Below are 15,353 nucleotides of genomic sequence, written 5' to 3'. Positions count from 1 at the left end.
TTTTGTTTTTCTGTAAGGATGAAAAACCTATAGGTTTTCCAGTCTCTCAAATAATGTCCTTTATAGTTCTCAAATTAGCCAAGTCTATTGGATGCAAGGACCGTGCTTGCACACCCCGAAGAGTGAAAGACTGGAGGTGTAAGTGCACACACACATGCTCTGATCTTGGAGGACAAGTGAAGGAAGCCCCGGGCTTGCCTTTGGAGGTTCAGACTTCTCAATTTGGGCTGGTGGTGTGAGAGGCAGTGATAGGCGGAGAAGGAATGCTCAGAGGCAGCAAATGAAGCTGCTGCAAAGGCCGCACACCCGGGTGCTTTTCCTTCCTGCTGTGGCAGCTCGGAGCTGGCTTGTGTTCAGCTCTTCTAGGCATCAGAGAGGCCTTCCTTAAACAAATCTGTTCACATTCTTGTTTTCTGGAGAACACAGCACCGAGTAGATGTAAATTCACTGGTTCATATTTCTGCCTGAAGTTGCTCCATCTTCCACACTTCCTGGGCCTCCCATCCCTTTGTGATTAGGTGCAGTTTCTGTTCAGCCTCCGTGGCTCTGCAGGCACCTGCTGCCCTCCTGCTGTCTTTATTCCACGGATTTCCTGTGCTAGTGGAGGCTCTGGCTCAGCCTGGCTCCTTCTGGAGGCAGCTATAGCGCCCGTTGCCTTTCCACGGTCATCGTGGGATTCCTGGTCCCTCTCTGTCTTAGCCTTGTTTTCTTTCATGAGCTCTGTTCATTTTCCCCTGCCTCCCGTTCCTATGATTCACTCCAGGTTCCCACCACTACCTTTCCTCAGTACGTCTGGGTGTGAATGCAGACATCCTTAGTGAGGCACACACAGACAGGACAGAATCGATGCTGACTCCTCCCACAGGGCACACTGTAACCGTGCAAACCCTACCCGAAGGAGCTGTTGAAAGTTGTGTGATGGCTGCTGATACACACTGGAGAATCATTCCTGCTCAGAGAAGTCAGACACCCTTTTTGATTGGCAAGTGCCACGATATGTTAGGATTTCACAGTCCCTTCCCTTTTGTGGTGCTGGGCATCAAACTCAGGGTGTGTCATATGCTAAGCTAATGGTCTACCACTGAACTATACCCTGAGTCCCTGAGGCTACATATTTTGAATGCTACATGCCTGGGATTATCATGAGTTCTGTATTTCCCATGTTGGATATCTCTATTCATTTTGTATTTGCTTGCTTGACCTAGTAATAATTAAGGGAATTATGCTGAAACTGTTCTCTGTTTGTGGGTATGCCAATTTCCCTTGCTTTATTAACTTTACATTCTCTCCTTTGTCATATATGTGTTCACAGATATTTAAACATTGGAGGTTAATATTAGGCTTATTTCCAGTTAAGATTTACTTCTGTTGGTGAATTCAATCTTTATCACTGTGTAATACCTATATATATATATATATATATATATATATATATATATATATATATACTTAGTAACTTTTATTGTTACTAATAATTTTGTTTTATATTAGTGTAGCTGTTTTATGGTAGAATGAAAAATATGAAGTAATAGACTTTTATCTGGTAACTATTTCCCAATAACATTTTTATGATTATTGAATTATTTTTCTCAACTTCTAAATTTCTAGCTGTCCTGTTTGTTTGTTGCAGCTTCTTCCTTCTGTCTTCATTTTTTAAAAAAAATGTGTTGAATAAGACTTTTGATGCTTTAAAATTTTTATTTTTATTTTTTTCACTTTTATGAAATTTGAATTTATGTAGGATAATTCCATTCCTGAGGGCTACACATAAAGTTTTATCACATGTATTTAAGCAAAATCTGAAACTTAATAATATTCTAATTTTTCTTATGAAGGACATTAGAATACTTTAATTGTCTAGTACTTTAGATTTGTCGTAGGAAGTTCTCAGATGGTTGGCATTGTTCTTGTTCTGAGCACTGTGTGCCTGTGTGTGGGGGCACACCGTGTATCTCTGTGTCCATGTGTACATACTGTGTGCCTGTGTGTCTATGTAGTGTGTGTCTGTGCATTCATGTGGACACACTATGTACATTTACATTTGCATGCATAACCACTTTTTGGTATTGTCCTTTCATAATTATTTTCTTTCTTTCTGAAATGTCTCCTTCCTAAGTAGCGTCCTAAGTGATCTAAGTGTTTGTTTATTTAAAATGGGTTACTTTCCTATCTTTAAAGGCAACTTTGAGTGATAGGAATTATTGCTATAAAATAGAATTATTCAGATTTGAGGAAAATATCCAAAATTACATATAAACCCCTGTCATCTTTCTACATCCAGAAATAATTGTTGATTTTTGTCCGTTGGATAACATTACCCCTTGATGGAGCCACTCAGAGCATGAAAGATCATCTAGGGTGGGGTCACTCCCGTAACTCAGAATAGTAGAGATGAGAAGTCAACTTAGCAATACAGATCATAACTTTTGCTTTTAAAAATGTTCTTAAGAATTAAAGTTGTGCCGGGCGGTGGTGGCGCACGCCTTTAATCCCAGCACTCGGGAGGCAGAGGCAGGCGGATCTTTGTGAGTTCGAGGCCAGCCTGGTCTAGAGAGCGAGATCCAGGGAAGGCGCAAAGCTACACAGAGAAACCCTGTCTCGAAAAACCAAAAAAAAAAAAAAAAAAAGAATTAAAGTTGTATTTTTTAAAAAAGTAGATACTATTTGAAAAGATGTTAAGATGCTTTTTTTCATGAAGGATATCGTGCCAGGCACAAAGGGTCTGTGTCAGGGGTCATTAAGACCATCCCCTGGTCCCATCACTGTTTAAAAGGTCTCCCAGGACCCAACACATGTATGCTCTTTAAAGCTATGGTCTGTTATAAATATGTAATAGTCACAGTCATCCAAGAGAAAAAGACATGGGAGATTCCCAGGGGAAGCAAGCTGGGAGCTTTTAAGGTCTTCTCCTGGCAAAGTCACCAGGGACACTTAGTTCCCCAAGGATGAGTTGTGGTAACACATGGTAGGATAGCTCATCTTGATGGTCAACTTGATTGGACTGAGAGGCTCCCAGGAGGTTAGTAAAGTGCACCACTGGTTGTGGTCATAAGGTGTTTCCAGAGAGGCCTGACTAAGGGTGGGGAAGACTTCTGATTGTGAGCAGTACCATCCTATAGGCGGGAGTTCCAGGTGGAATAGAGAGTGAAAAAAAAAAAGACAAAGTCTGTGAGTGCAGGCATTTTCTCTGTGCTTCCTGGCCATGGTGATGTGAACAGCTTGGCTCTGCTATGCCTCCTTGTCATGATGGACTGAGACTTCTAAACTTAGGAGCCAAAATAAATCTTTCTCCCTTTAAATTCACCAGTATTTGTCATAGCGATGAAAGTCTTATTAACCCATTGTTCAAATGTTGCTAACCAGGGGAAGCTCAGTAGATACTCGGTGCCTAGGTTTCTTACTGGGGATCTAGATATGTAAAATGCAGTTTCTCAACTGTGGCATATTGGTATTTCTGACAGGAGAAGTTCTGCTTTGGGAAGTGGGGCTGCCCAGCATCCCATAGGATGCTCTGCAATATTCTTGACTTCTACTCACTAGAGGCTGGTAGTTTGCTTCTCCACTGGGAAAACCCAAATACTCCAGATGCTGCATGTTGTTAACTGTCCTTGGAGGATGGTGCTTGAGAACCATTGAATTAAAGCATAGGTTTCCCCTAACTACAAACAGAAGGATCTTAGATTTATAAATCTAAGTGGGCTACTACTGTCTCATATGCACAGCACCTTTCAATTTCTAAATCTTTGTCATGTGATTCTTGCAGCAACCTCATAGATGGGCGGGAATATGTACTCCCCTCATATAGATGAAAGCAATGATACACAGAGGTGTGAAGCCGCTCTGTGGCAGAGCAAAGAGAAAAAAAGTGGCAGTAACACTAACACTGTTGGCAGTAGACATGCGGTTGAAAACTCTCTGTGACTCCTGCCATTATTTGAAATGATTGTGTGACTATGATCCTCCAGCCCTCACACTCTTTCATTCTTCTCTTCCATCATGTTCCCTGAGCCTTAGGTGTAGGGGTCATGTTATAGGTGTATCAACTGAATCTAGGGACCTCGCAGGCAGTTGTTCTCTTCATTTTGACCAGTTGTAGATTTCTGTAATGGTCTCCGTCTGCTGCCAAAACAAATTTCTCTGGTGAGGCATGGGTGCTGTACTTATCTGTGGATATGAGGATAAATACTTACAATGCAGTTGGAAATTATACGGATTTAGGAAAGGGGCAGCAATAGGTCCTCCTCTAGGGTTCGTGACCTCACCGACTATAGATAGCTGACTAGATTTCCAGTGTGAGGCATGACTTTCCCCCTCTTGAGCAGGTCTCAAGTCCAGTTAGACAGATGTTGGTTGCCTCCAAGATATCAGTGTTGCCACTGCACCCTTGGGGATCTCTTGTCATGCTGCTCATTGTTGTGGTTCTTATTTTAACAATTTGGCTCTTGCTTCTCCTGGAGCATCCAGTTCACACACCCTATACTCTTTATCCCAGGTTCTCATTTCTAATATTGCAGAGGACAAAAACTTTCTTCCTATAAGTTTGGTAAATATTACCCTAGCAGGACATTAATTTTGGGAAGAAGTTTTCATGACCACTTAAATACACTCCACTGAAGGAGCTAGGATGAGTTGTGTGACACCACTGCCACTTAATTGGAAATGCTTCTTTATTTCTCTCTCCTGGGCTCTCATCAAGCCCTACTGGCCTCTTAGTTTATTTTGTGTCTGGCTTTCTTTTCTTCTGGAGTAGAGCTGGATGGTGGGAAGCTGGGAGATGAGACTCTAGCTTCAGAGAAGATTGTCAGGTTAATTCAGATGAATGTTACTATTTGGATATGACCTTGAGAAACCCAGCATTTGACAATATTTTCAGACCTAGCCAGTATGGAAGAATTAATGAGGCTTTTCTGACTTTGTAAACACCATTTAATATAATGCACGTAGTGCTACCATCTCTGTAATTTTACGCTTATTTCTTCTGAGCCTTATGGTTTCGACTTATGAGGTTCTTCCATGTTTTCTTGATAGGCATTTTTATTTGAAGACCATAATCTCTTGAATTTGCTGGCTCTATGACTTGAATTGTCAAATCCTCAGGTTTAAATTTGTGTTAGTACCCATGACTTGTGATAGACCTTTTTGACATGAATACTTTCTTTCCCTCAATATTGATTAGTTTGGTTCTAAGACTAAACTAGGGGGCTGGAGGGAGAGCTTAGTCAATAAAATGCTTGCTGTGCAAGTGTCAGGACCTGAGATGATTACCCTGAGCCTGTGTTTAAAAAAAACTGGGTGTAGTTGTTCGGACTTGTAATCCCAATGCTACATGGATGGATACAGGATTCCTGGGGCTCACTGACCAGCTAGCCTAGCCTAATTCATGAGACCCAGGACAATGAGAGATCCTGTGCCAAAGAACAAAGTGGACACCTGAGGCTATCCTCTGGCTTCCACTACCATACACACACATTTGCACATGCATAAACACACATATGCACACCATATACATACATATATGCATGCACACACAAATAAATAAGTAAATGAATAAAGTAAATTGGGCTTTTCTTTCCACACTGAGATTTTGGATAATTTCATTTTGTCACAGTCTTCAGAGAAAGTTATATATAGATTAACCTACTATGAAAAAAAAATCATTGAATGGCAGGATTGAAAAGGATATTGGAAAAAGTGTGATGTCTTGGCATCTTTTTATAGTTGTAAATATAACTGTAACTTTGCACAACCTGTCAGTAAGTCTGCTGTTTTGTAATCAGGTTAGCAAACTGTGTCTTCTAAAAAAAAACACCCACATTTTCAGTTGTTTTTGAACCCTCTTTTTTAAATAGGACTTCATATGTGCTGCTAAGATCAGACATACAGAAGTGATGTTTCTCTATATGCATGTATTTTAAGAGTTCAAATCCATTACATTTTCTCATTATAAAGTCCAATGGTAAGAAGTGATTTTTATGAAATGATACTTCAGAATTATAAGTCTGAGTGGCAAGTGAAATTGCATGGTACCCAATAGAAATAATTTTTTGCCTTATGAATAGGACACCTGAGTACATGCAGTAAGGCAGTTTGTAAAGACATTAGCATGTTCTTGAAAATCTCATGTGATTTTTCACTTGTACATGATTGGCAGGTAAAAAGTTGCCTCATAAAGAGTGCCTCCCCACCCCAAATGAGTTTACCTGCATGTGGGTACAGTTGGGGCTGAGCCGTCTAATGGCTTCACAGTACATGTGAGAATGCCTTCTAATTACACTTTCAAAAGTAGATAGCATGCAGATTTTTTTGAATGAAACACAGTGGAACCCTGCAGATAACTGTGAAACTTTATGTAATATCATAGACTACGTTTTGGCAAAAGTCTTGCTAAATTATTATTACAGCCTGTAAGTACGGCAGTCTACAGTTGCTACATTTAAAGTCTAATGAAGTTCCAGTTTTAATCCATAGCCCAGTGGAGCTGGCTGTTCATCTTGACCTGTCTGTTGCCTGGAGCACAGTGCCCAAGTTGTCCTTAGAAAGACCTGGTACCCAGGGAGTCTCTGCAGGAGACTCAGCAGGAGCAGATGATATCTTATCTACAGCAGATGCTTACTACAGTCAGTGAATGTACTGATCACCATCGTGACTGTGTATTCTCTTAGTCTGAGTTAGGAGAAGGAAAGATGACCCTAGGGACTCAGGGCCATGTGAGATATGATGTCTTGACATATCAGTTCAGGAAAAGCACAGTGAACTTGGGCCATTTAGGTCAACCGTCTGTGGTCTGTGTAAACTTTAAAGAACGACTTTATTATATCATGATCTGACATCAACACAGCTCCAAACTGTCATGGAAAAAATATAAATTCGATTTGTATGTGCTCAGAGAAGGCAAGAAAAATGTAAAGGCTTTTGAAGAATGTTAACAAAAAATAGTTAAAGTGATTCTAATAGTTATGAGGTTAACTTTAGTTTCCTGAGACAGTGACTGTAGCTGGAGTATTTCTCTCCACGTCCTACCAAGCCCCTGTAGTCCTGCAGCCCACTTATAAAATAATCACTCAGAAGCTCATATTAATTAAACTGCTCAGCCATTAGTTCAGGCTAACTATTGACTAGCTCTTACACTCAAACTCAGCCCATTTCTGTTAATCTATACCTTGCCACGTGGCTCGTGGCTTACCGGTAACTTACATCTTGCTACTCATCGTGGAGGCTGGCAGCATCTCCTGACTCAGCCTTCTTCCACCCAGTATTCTCCTCTCTCCTTGTCTTGCCTACACTATCCTTCCTGCCTGGCTACTGGTCAATCAGCGTTTTATTTACCAATCAATCATAGCAACATATATTCACAGCATACAGGACATCTCACAGCAAGTGACTCTGGGATGTTAAATTATTGGAGGATGCTAGACAGATGAATATATATATATATCTTCCCACAATATATTTACTGCACAAGGTTGCAAAATACTTAATATTTATTTCCTAAGTGCTAATGCACATTGAATAGGTTCTAGAGAGTTTATTTGTGCTAACACAGGATTCCTCCATCAGTGTTCTCCCAGCAAGCCAGGAACAGGGATGTAAAAAGAACCTTCTGCAAGGAAAGTAGACTTTAAAACCATGAGGCATAGAAAGAGTTGGAGAAACCACAAAAGGCGACACAGGTGAACATGAAGAAAGAAAGGGCCAGGGAGGTGGGAAGAAGAATGTCTTTTGAGGAGCAGGTCCCAGCTTCCTGGGTTTTGTGCTGATGGAGCCACATTAGCTAGGTGTGTCCTGTATGTTTCTGCTCAGTGTTTGCGTTATGAGTGGAGAGGACCACATCCTGAGCCAATGTTTGTTCACCTACATGAAGGGAGCAAATGTCATTTCCCTACTACCTCAAGGCCACATTGTAAGGCAAGCTTCATGTTTGTCCAAGTGTGACAACATGTGTTGACATCACATGCCAGGCCAAACTTTTCCTGTGGCCCACCTTGATCTCTTAGGCTTGGCTGTTTCCTCTCCATTCCTCCATTTCTTCTGTCTGGAATATTTATTATATTTATCTTTAATTGACACATAATAATTATATATATATATATATGTATATATATATGTATATATTTGGGTACAAAATGGCCTTTCTGTACATGTATACAATTATAACAATCAGTTCAGGGTCATTGGCATATCTCTCATACACACAAATATATCATTTCTTTGTGTTGGGAACAGCCCAAGTCCTCTCTACTAGTTATTTTGAAATAGCTAATTAATCATTGTCAATCAGCCACCCTACAATGCTGGAGAACATTAGAAGTTACTCTACTGACTGTGTCCCTGCACTCATTGTCCCCCACCTCCACCCCCTGCTCCCCCAAGCAAGTATTTACTGAGCTCATGTTGTGAGCCAGGCACCAGTAGGGTTGGAGATCATGCCAGGAATGTACTCTGACAAGGGACAGGACAGCCAGTTCTTGCTGCCACAGAACTTTCGTCAGAGGGGGTAGGGGAGAATGGTCAGAAAACATGAATGAGGATGGGAAGCACTATAACGAGGGGAGGAAAGTCCATCCAGAGTGCTCTTACCCATCTTGGAAGGCTAGGAATGCTTCCCAGAGAGGGTGATGTCTAAGGCAGGACCCAAAAGATAATCACAGTTTTCAAGGGAAGTGGAGTGGGAAGCAGATAGATGTTCCAGGCAAGAGGAATAGCATTTCCCAGGGAGATGGGACCAAGAAGGGTGAACTCTGAGGATGGAAGTGGTCCCCTTGGCCAGAGCACGGAATGAGTGAGAGCTCTGGAGAGGGCTGGACACAGAGGCCTTGAGGACAGGAGCCTGGACTTTATTCTAAGATCAGTGGGACACAATGGCACTGTGTGCAAGGTTTTACTTGGCAATGTAACCAGATTTGCATTTGCACCATTTATTTCAGCAATTCAGATAGGAGGGGTAAGACCAGCAAGTATTGTATCGTGTGTGTGTGTGTGTGTGTGTGTGTGTGTGTGTGTGTGTGTGTGTGTGTGTGTATCAGATAGAGATGGCAATTGGTTAATGTATGAGCTGTTAAGGTTACCCCAAGATACCCAACTTATTCATTTCAGTCCCAATAAAAATGAGAAAACAGAAAACAGAGGAGGCATTTGTTTTAGGGATGGGAGGGATGATGAATAGCAGGCTGACTGAGTATATGGTGGATGTGAGATGTTCAAAGGGAAATGCCACTGGATCTGAAAACTGGGTTGAAAAGAAACCAGCAAATAGCAGGTCATAAAGCTTTTGGTAGTGGTGTGGACTGAGCAGAGGACAGCCCGTGTGAGGTGCTTGAGGTGGGCTACATGGAAGAAGATCTGACAGGACAGAGAGAAGGAGGAACCAGGGAAAGAAGCAGCCAGACTGGGCCTGGGTGGGGACATGGAAGGTGAGAAAGAGCACATTTCAAAAGAGAGGGACGGCCAAGCAGCAAGAGGACTTAAGGAGACCTACTAGATGTTTCCATGGGAAGTCATGGAGACTTTGGTGAGATAAGCTTCTAGAAATCACCTTTAAGCCTGGTGTACAGTTGAGCTGAGAGTTGGAGAGGAGATGACCCACTACAGAGAGGTAAAGCCACTTCTAAAGGAACTTTGGCTGAAGGCGAGAAAGACGGTACACGTGTTAGAGTAATGGGTGGGATGAAGGCAGGCACAATGAAAGTCAGGAGAGTTTTGAGCATGATCCGGTTCTTGATAGGAGGATCTAACAGAACAGGGTCGGAGCTTTAAGTTTTGGGTGAGAGAGAGAAAAACAAACAAACAAACAAACAAAAAACAAAAAAACCAATGACAGAGGGCCATGAGAAAGGATGGGATCTAGAGTCATGACAGACATGATCTTAGCCAAGAGTACCAGTCCCTCTTCTAGTGTGGCAGGAGGGAAGGGTGAAATAATTGGTTTTAAAGCATTGCTTTGCAGCATCTGTTTTCATCGTGTTCTTTAAAAATGTTTCTTCACAGACACTACCCAAAGCAGTCCTTCACCACGGTGGCGGATACACCCGAAAACCTCCGTCTGAAGCAGCAGAGCGAACTGCAGAGCCAGGTAACACGCAGGAGGCCTGCTGTGTGATGCCGGTACTAAAGAGGATCCTTAAGCCATTGTTCTGAGGATGTTGTCATTGTGTGGTGCATGCTGGTCACCAGTGGGCGTGGAGACTGGCAGCAGGCCTGTCTGGGCACTCCGGGCGAAAGTACTGAACATCTGTATTGCTTCCGCTCTTGGATCATCCCGATAGTCTCAGTTTTGTTATTCACACGGGACTAGGGCAAGTAAATGACTTCTGGTCAGAGTAAATGTTTTCCAACAATATTGATTTATGTGGTCCTAAATATTTGAAAACATTTTGTAAATAGCTTTCCCATACTGCATATGTGGGGGGAAACATAAGGTGTTAACTTGACCCGATTGCATTTCATGTGGGGCTCACACCCTGTCTGTGGATCTCACACCAGCGTCGCGCTTTGTTTGCATCCTGTCACTTTATTCATATTTTTTCATATGTCACATTGACAGCATGAACAAAGATTAGAACACCACAATTGGCTCCCAGTCAACCATTTTAGATGCCAACTTGCCTTCAATATGTTGTGGCACTTGGGCTAGGACTAAGGTTTTGAGTGGCAGGGTTTTCTACGGGACACCCAATTTCAATGCAAAACGCAGGACACTCTTTCAAAGACCTTACCTTAAATGACATGGTAGAGGAGGATGCAACTTCTTAGAAGATTATTGGTCAGTGATGTAGTAAAAACTGCACCTTGCAGGGAGGGAGGAGGAAAGAGGGAGGAGAGAAGTGGGAAGAAAGGGCTGTAGGCCCTTTGAGCTGTTCGTTAGTTGTGGCCTTGGGTCAGCTGCCCAGGTTCTTTGTGCTTCTGTAAAACAAGACAATCTGCCTTGTGTGTCTGTCAGGAGGCAGCTGCAAGTATCTGAGTTAGGGAGAATGAACTCAGCCTTCCACAAAGCTACACGCTCCTTCGCAGTTTTGTGTTTCCAAAGCCTTGCCTATGGTAGGGAACTAATGGGTACTGGCTCATCAGCTGAACTAAAGGTGCCCACAACGGATCACCATGCCCAAAGGGAGTTGTGTGCCTATGAAAGACAGAGTCATTGTACTATGAGATTCCTGCTCAGTCTTCAAGGCCCCATTCACACCCAGTGAGGAAAGGGTTAAAACATTTAAAAAAGTTAAAAAAAAAAAAAGTTCGTGAAGGTTTATGGCAATGTTCTGGAGAGCCCTTGCTATAAAAAGGGAAAAAGGGAACTTGTAAAGAAAAGAGGTAGTTAATTAATAATCTTTGAAAATGTCAGTCTGGAGTTCTGTCCAAGAGTTGACAGTTCCTTAGGGTGAGATTACATCCACTGTGGTTTATCCACTCATGGTGGGAGTTTGTGATTGCCTTCAGTCTCTTTCTCTGGGACTTGGAACCATTTCTCAGCCCATTCGATGACTCAAATAGAGCTCAAAGTAGAATTCATTGTTGGTTAATGCTGTGAAAATTGGTTGGGAGCTAATGTATGATTTGTGTAAAATGCCAGTCCTGGTGTGCTAAGCCATTAATTTCAAAATTGGGCACTGGCCAAGGAAAGATGCTGTTTGCATTGGTAAAGACATTTCTGCTTAACATTCCAGAGAACTCATCTTCAGCCTATGCACATCACTACACCTTTCTTCTTTCCAAGTTAGGGGTCATCAGATAATCATAGAGAATTAGTTCAAACATATCAGAAAACAGAAATCAGTCCACCAATCAAACACTGTTTCCTGCCTATTGCACACCCTGATACCACAGGAAATTTAGTTAACCCTCTTCTCACTAAGCCTACAGAGCATGTGAGAACAGAGGACCAGCACACGTGGGGAATGACTAAGCCTAATTAACATATAGACTCAGAAAGAGGAATCTGTGTGGATTGGATGGAACAGAGTTTCATGCTCATGATTGGGTATGAATGGGGGTCTTGAAAGCTGAGCAGGAATCTCATAGCAATACTGACTGTCTTTCATAAGTACACAGCTCCCTTTGGGCATGGTGATCAGTTGTGGGAGCCTTCAGCTCAGCTGATGAGCCAGTACCCATTAGTTCCCTATAATACGCATGACTTTGGAAACACAAATGGAAAAGGAGCGTGTGGCTTTGTGGAAAACTGATTTCATCCCCCTTCCCCATGTAGCAAGTTGCAGACTTTGGAAACAGCATGAACAGATGCTGCCAAGTGGGTGGGACAAGAGCTAACAGATACATCATGCCCAAGGGGCTGTGGGATCCCAGGAAGTGACCAGCTGAAGGCATCGGATTCTCTGTAAGATTTCACACAACTATGATCTTCTCTTGAAAGAAAAGGTGGCATCCCATCAGACAGGCAATGTGGAAAGTTCACCTCTGTTCAGGAACCACAAACCCATTTCCTGCTACTCTGTACAAGGTGTTGGGAAGTGGGTCACGGATATAAAGTCACTGTCTTCATCAACAACATCTTTTCTGTTTTTCAAGCATGTAACTGCAAACCTTTTATTACTTTTTAAACAGTCCTCTGAGATAGGCATTTGTTGTTTCTCTTATTTGAGTGAAACATCTTATAGAGGATTGAAATAACTTGACCTTCTAAGCTTACCTAATAAAGGGTCAGACTTAGAACTCAACCTGGATCTGTGTGCTCCTAAAGTCATACTAAGTACCCTAGTCCTGTTGCTCTGAGGGTGCCTAGAGAACATGTACAAGCAAATCATTGCTGTGTAAGGGGTGCACAGTGCATGTAAATGAGGAACTGTGTATGCAGTAAAAGTAGGAAGAGATCCCTAGGATTTTATCTGAGAGGTTACATTTCTGTTAACAGTGCATCCACTTTTTCAAAACAGTAGAAAGATACCTTCTTTAATTGTGATACTTAGTAATGGAATTTTTGATCTAATTTTAACTTATTAAATGATTTGATTCTGCAACAAACCATTTCCTTAGAGTCTTGATCTCTGGAATTCTAAACAACTCACCAGGTTGGGAGGAAGATGGACTACTGATCTCTTGTATACTTAGTTTGGCAATTTTTGATGTCACCTGAATTAAATAGATTCATAGCTCCGAGTCTTCAAATTCTGAAATCTTTTAGACTTGTTTGCCTAATACTGGTTACTTTCAATTCATTAGCTGATTTATCAAGTGAGAAAAAAATGCAAAGAACAATGGAATTGATTTTTTCAGTCCCATCTAGGCAGTTATTAATAGCTGTTTGTCATTATCTCTTTACATTTTATCCCTATTTTCTTTCCCTCCCCACGGTTGTCTGAAGGATTGTAAACGCTGGCAGCGGCATTTTTAAACTACCACTCCATCCCTCAAGCGTGTATGGGCTCTCTAGGTGCCAAGTTGTCATTAGAAAGAGAAATTAAATGCTGGGAAGCAAACAAACACACCAGGAGTAGCATCTCGGAACTGCAAAGCAGTGGCTCACAGGTGTTAACCAACTTGCATTCAACTGGGGGACATCTACTTGGCCAGCCACAGACCATGGTGGATGTAGACTGCCCCGGATCCTGCCTTTCAAGAGGAAGAGAGCAGAGGAAAGCCCTTTTATCACCACTAGCTCCCCTTTCATCAGACATCACAAGGTGAACTGCTTCAAAGAAATCACATCGGTGGTGCTTATGAACCCCCACTGGCCTGGGTAGACCATTTGACAAGGAGAGAAAGTGGAACTCTCTCTTCAGTGGTTAGCATTGTAATTCACCTGTGGGGCATCAGGCTTTTATAGCTCACCCAGGGATCAACATAATAGCTTTTCTTCTTTTTATGGTAAAAAAGTGAGCCCTGGCTTGGTGAGAGATGGTTTAGTGGGTAAAGGCACTTGCCACCAAGCCCAAGGACCTGAGTTCAATCCCTGGGTTCAAGTGCTTCAAGTTATCTTTTGTGTTCCATATGTATGTCATGACATGTGTGTACATGAGCATGCACACACACAAACACACACACACACACACACACACACACACACACACACACACACACGCATATACACACAATCAATAGAATAAAAAATTTAAAGAGAAATTGAGCCTTGATTTCCACAGACCCAACTTACAAATAAAAGTTGGAAACCAAATGTGTAACTTGGAGAAACCTTAAATGTTTAAGACCGCTAGCCAGATGAAAAGCTCTTGGAGTCCCCTGAGCTTACTATTTTAATATTCTGTTATAGGAAATGTCTATCTTTCCAGGCTAGGTGGTCCACACTCTTTTTGAGAAAGAAAATGCTCAAATATTATCAGTTCTCTGGGTCAGAAGCCTATAGACTTTTCTTATGGCCAGGGAAATGATTCTTTATTCAGTGGAGGCTCACCTCTGCCCCTTTGGAAAGAGAACAAAATGAGGCTGTGTACCCAAGGCCAGGTAGGGACAAACTCTCACTCCCTTCTAATTCCCACCTCTCTTTACTTTCCCACTTCCAGGGCTTTTGGGGACCATGAGCTTTAGAGGGTACAACTGTGAAAGCTACTACTCAAAATGAAGATGTCAGTAGCTTCCCTGCTTCCCTGCAGCTCTTTGCAACCCTGTTGGAAGCAATAGGGATTGGGCCTCACCATGTTCTTTAATGGATTGCATGTAGTTTATGATTATGGATACCATAACAGATTAAGGATGGTTATGATCAGGATACAGCTCATTCGGAGGCCTGTGAGACCTCACTTTGTACTGCTTGTTGGTTCTGTTTTAATCTCTCAAGCTTTTGCAGAGTCACAGAAAACATGGACCACAGTGGGTAGCTTGTGATAGCCGTCAGGGTTAGGAAGGAGCATGATTGTTTTTACAGGGAACCTAATAAACATCTTTGTGAACATAATGGAGATGTGTTCAACAGAAGCCTCAGGAGTCTCACAAAAGAAGTATTGTGGCACACTTGTCTTTCTCTGGCTCACCCCCACGGCCTTCTCATACATCTTAACTCCATATTCCATTTCTAGAGGGTCTTCTTCAACTACTGGCCATCTAAACACCTAAGGGAGTGTTAGTGATTACCCGACACAAGACCTCTCAACAGGGACAGTTGCATTTTGAAAGGCATTCACTGGGCTCTGGGGAAGTGACTCAGTGGCAGAGTGTTTGCCAGATACTCCTAAGGCTCTAAGCCCCACCCCAAGTGCTGGTTTTCTTTCTTAGGGAAAGTAGTAATTGTGACATGACCTTTAGAGACAGTTGGGGTTATTTAACTGATATCGTTATATTTTATGTGTCTGTGTGCCTGTCTGTGTGCATGCATTTATGTGTGCAGATATGCTTGCCTGTTCATGTGCATGTGGAGACCCGAGGTCTCCTCTGGTTCTCTGTACCTTACT

General features: G+C 42.2%; 1 protein-coding gene across 1 annotated transcript in view; it reads left to right on the top strand.

The window, feature by feature from the left end:
- The window catches only part of Nebl (nebulette), a 365,241-nt gene that overhangs the window by 135,646 nt on the left and 214,242 nt on the right, over positions 1–15,353 (top strand). Inside the window, exon 3 of the mRNA XM_052728302.1 lies at positions 9,985–10,069. Coding sequence (XP_052584262.1) covers positions 9,985–10,069 — 85 coding nt within the window. The remainder of the gene's footprint in view (positions 1–9,984; positions 10,070–15,353) is intronic.

This window comes from Peromyscus californicus, unplaced genomic scaffold (assembly GCF_007827085.1).
Source record: "Peromyscus californicus insignis strain IS unplaced genomic scaffold, ASM782708v3 Scaffold_8__1_contigs__length_139910024, whole genome shotgun sequence".
In the NCBI taxonomy this organism is placed as follows: Eukaryota; Metazoa; Chordata; class Mammalia; order Rodentia; family Cricetidae; genus Peromyscus; species Peromyscus californicus.
The sequence above is the reverse complement of the archived record's forward strand: the minus strand, read 5'-3'. Positions and strand labels throughout refer to the sequence as shown.